The sequence below is a fragment of the Lissotriton helveticus genome, chromosome 12, assembly GCF_964261635.1.
Source record: "Lissotriton helveticus chromosome 12, aLisHel1.1, whole genome shotgun sequence".
In the NCBI taxonomy this organism is placed as follows: Eukaryota; Metazoa; Chordata; class Amphibia; order Caudata; family Salamandridae; genus Lissotriton; species Lissotriton helveticus.
In genome coordinates this window covers 912458341-912462145 of record NC_136073.1, presented here as the reverse complement: position 1 = coordinate 912462145, position 3805 = coordinate 912458341, and the positions used below count along the sequence as shown (strand labels likewise).

Sequence of the window (3805 nt, the reverse complement as noted above, 5' to 3'; positions counted from 1 at the left end):
ATCTCATGACAGTTTGATATGTTTATGAATGTCCGGAAAGAGAAAGAGAAGCAAATAGACTGAAGAAAATGCCTTCTAGCCTTTGAAACATTTGAATAGTCTTGTGCGAATCCTGAAGGCTCCTATGACCTCTTAAACACTACACACTGGATGACTAATTAGAATATTCATGATCTGTTTCAAATAATTAATCAATAGAAATCTATTATATAATATTTTATTCTTTTCTTAGATGATGCACACATCATGACCAGCTGTTCAGAAAATACAACTGATGCCCCAAGATTCCTGGTCCTTGGTTTCCAGATTCACCCGGAGTTGAAGTTTTTCCTTTTCCTACTCTTCCTATCTATCTACCTTCTCACAGTGGTAGGGAACACATTAATTCTGACCACAGTTGCTGCTAATAACACCCTCCACTCTCCTATGTACTTTTTCTTGGGCAATTTGTCCTCTTTGGAAATCTGCTTCACAACAAACACCGCTCCCACCATGCTGGGTGGATTTTTATCCAGCACCATCACGGTCTCTCTCTCCGGCTGTGTGGTACAGCTGCACACCTTAGGCTGGCTCACCTGTACCGAGTGCGTGCTCCTGACACTGATGGCGTATGACCGATATTTAGCTATTTGTTATCCATTGCATTACGGCTCTCTCATGAGCGAAACTGTTTGCCTTACTCTAGTCCTCTGTATCTGGTCATCTGGGTTTCTAGCTGCGATGATCATAAGCATTTTGATTTACCAGCTGGATTTCCCTCATCAGCCTCAAATTGACCATTTCATCTGTGATTTTGTGCCTCTTCTAAAAGCAGCCTGCTCAGATGTCTCACTACCTGAGATGTTTCGCCTTGTTGCATCGTTCACAGTAACACTAATTCCTTGCTTCTTCATCATGACTTCCTATGTGTGTATTATCTCCACCATCTTGAAAATTCCCTTGGCCACGGGCAGACATAAGGCCTTCTCCACCTGCAGCTCTCACCTGCTGGTGGTTGCCATGTACTTTGGGACATTGATTGCCCTTTATGTGGCACCATCAACCGGCAACTCTCTGACTCTCAACAAAGCCCTTTCCTTGCTCTACACAGTGGCCACACCACTGTTCAACCCTATTATTTACACCTTGAGGAACAAGGAGATCAGGGAGGGCCTAAGACACACTTTCAGATCCAGCTCTAGGTAACAAGGTGATGGAGGAGGCAAACTAAATGAAAGAAAGACAAGAAAGAGCATGGAAAATTAAAATCCAGTTCATGTATATTCAAAGACAAATCATCCAATCAGTGTGGAATTCCAAGATGCCTCTACCCTGTATTCCTTGTACAATATAACAAGTTACTTAGTTATGAAATCCTCTGTATTTGGAGAATTAAAAAGTGTATGATTTGCATGTAGGTTGCATTTATGCACCTAGTTCTGTTAGATGGTTCCTATGAATTAAGTAAGACTGTGTATCTGGACAAAATAAGCTACGTCAGGAAATGTTAGCCTGGTTCATAGCTACCTCACAGTGCCCTATCTGAACTCCTAACTGTAAAATTGGTTAAATATATAATAAAACGAGGAATCATGTAGTTAAGAGATTAGGTGGGTTTATTAAAACCTCATCCCATGAACAGCCAACAGCAACTGACATGGTTAGAATTTCCAAGCAAGTATATTCTTAGAACATAGAATGTGGGTAGAGAACATGGAGAGTTAAAGGGGAAGTACACAATACATCACACATCTCCCTCTTATACAGAAAAGATAATTAGAACATCAGAAAAACAACAGAAAGTAAAGTCTCAATAAAACCCAAACTTAAACATAATCCTTTAAATAAGATGGAGCTTTCCGTGCTCTTAGACTTCTCCTGGAAGGAAACGAGGACCTGTGAGAAGGAAGGTTAGTGCTTAAACGAGTACTACAACATAGATTGTCATCATGAGGAGAAACATGAGAAGATAAAAAATCAGTATTAACAACTACAATTCGACTCTTATTCCAGATTCTACCATCATCAGTTTTGACTGCATTTTTAAAAATCTTTACAACCGATCTAATGTCAGTGTACTTAGACCAAGGTTTACATCCTACAGGGGTCTTTATTCTTACAAAGTCACCTACCTTGACCTCACATGAATAAGCACGTTTCCTGAGATCAAAGTTTGTTTTTCTAGCATCTTGTTTGAGAATCTCCTTAGTTCTCCAATCACCAACATCATTATCAACAAGACCTTTGTTAAGGAACATCCACCCAGGACACAACAACGTGTTGGGAACCCTCCCTTTGAACAGCTCAAATGGAGACCTGCCAGTAGTAGAGTGGGGAGCAAAACGATAAACATTAATCCTGTCCTGCAAAGTAGACTTCCAATCTAAACCAGAAGAGCGAGCAAGCTGTATGGACTCTTTCAGAGTCCTATTAACTCTCTCCACAGCACCATTTGTTTCAGGATGGTAAAGAGAACACCTTTTATGATTAATACCACATTTTTTCAGATAATCAACAAATAGGGAGGAACAAAATTGAGGACCATTGTCAGAAAGGAGACTGTTAGGAATGCTTTCCTTATTAAATATAGACTCTAAAAATTTGATGACAGAATTGGAAGTAATCTCCCTGACTGCGGAGACTTCAATCCATCTTGAGTATAGGTCAATTAAGACAATAAGATAAGGGGTATCAGAAACACCAGAGAGAGGACCAAGAATATCTATTGCAACCTCATCCCATGGATGAGCAGGTAAGGCCCTCTTCACCATAGGCATCTGTCTTGTCTTTAAAATTTTGTCACTAGAGCAGCATTCTGGACATTCACGGACCATTCTCTCAATCTCTAAGTCCATGCCAGGCCACCAGAACTGCATGCGAAGAAACTCTTTAGTCTTAACTATTCCCAGATGACCACAATGAGCATGAGACAGCAATTTATTCCTCAATGAATAAGGAGGAACCAGCTTAGTTCCACGAGTTAACAGACCATCATTCACTGACAGTTCATCAGCAACCAACAACCATGGCTTGTCCAAACGAGAGTTATTCTTCAAGGAAAGAATAACTTTTGAAATATCTTCATCCTTCTCCAATTCAGATCTCCATTCAGACTCGATAATGGCACCATCAGTCACTTCACACACATTTACGAACTCCTCAGAATCACACACTTCATCATGCTCAGAGTTCTCATTGTCAACCAACCTGGATAAACAATCTGCTGATCTGTTAGCAACCCCAGGAATATACTCGACTTCAAATTCAAATTCCTGTAAGGAAACAATCCATCTTCTTATCCTAGATGAGATTGCGTCTAAACCTTTTTTTGAAAAAACCTCCTTTAAAGGTTTATGGTCAGACAAAACACAGATTTTTGTCCCCCAGATCAAATTCTTTAACTTTCTTAGTGCCCAAAAGATTGCTAAAGACTCCTTTTCTATTACGGAGTAATTCAACTCCGATCCTCTGAGACAACGTGAAGAACAACATATCAAAGAATCCTTTCCATTTTTCTTTTGAACTAAGACTGCACCAAGTCCCTTGTCACTTGCATCAGTGAACAAAATAGTAGGCAGACCAGGAACAAAGGCATGGAGTGAAGGTGCCTTATTCAAATCTTTCTTCAAGTTTAAGAATTCAGATTTGCAATCAGATGACCAATTGAAAACAGAATTTTTTACCGTTAATCTTCTTAAGTTGTGTGTTTTTTCTGCAAAATTATAAATGAATTTTCCATAAAATTCTACCATACCTAAAAAAGAGAGAAGTTCATCTTTGCAAGTGGGTTCCTTCACTTTATCAATAGTTTCCACCAACTCCTTTT

At 39.5% G+C, this 3805-nt stretch overlaps 1 protein-coding gene across 1 annotated transcript; it reads left to right on the top strand.

The window, feature by feature from the left end:
* Positions 1 to 246: 246 nt before the first annotated feature.
* LOC144798213 (olfactory receptor 11A1-like) lies at positions 247 to 1185 on the top strand. Its single transcript, XM_078668960.1, has one exon. The coding sequence runs from the start codon at positions 247 to 249 to the stop codon at positions 1183 to 1185; it is 939 nt and encodes a 312-aa protein (XP_078525086.1).
* Positions 1186 to 3805: the final 2620 nt, after the last annotated feature.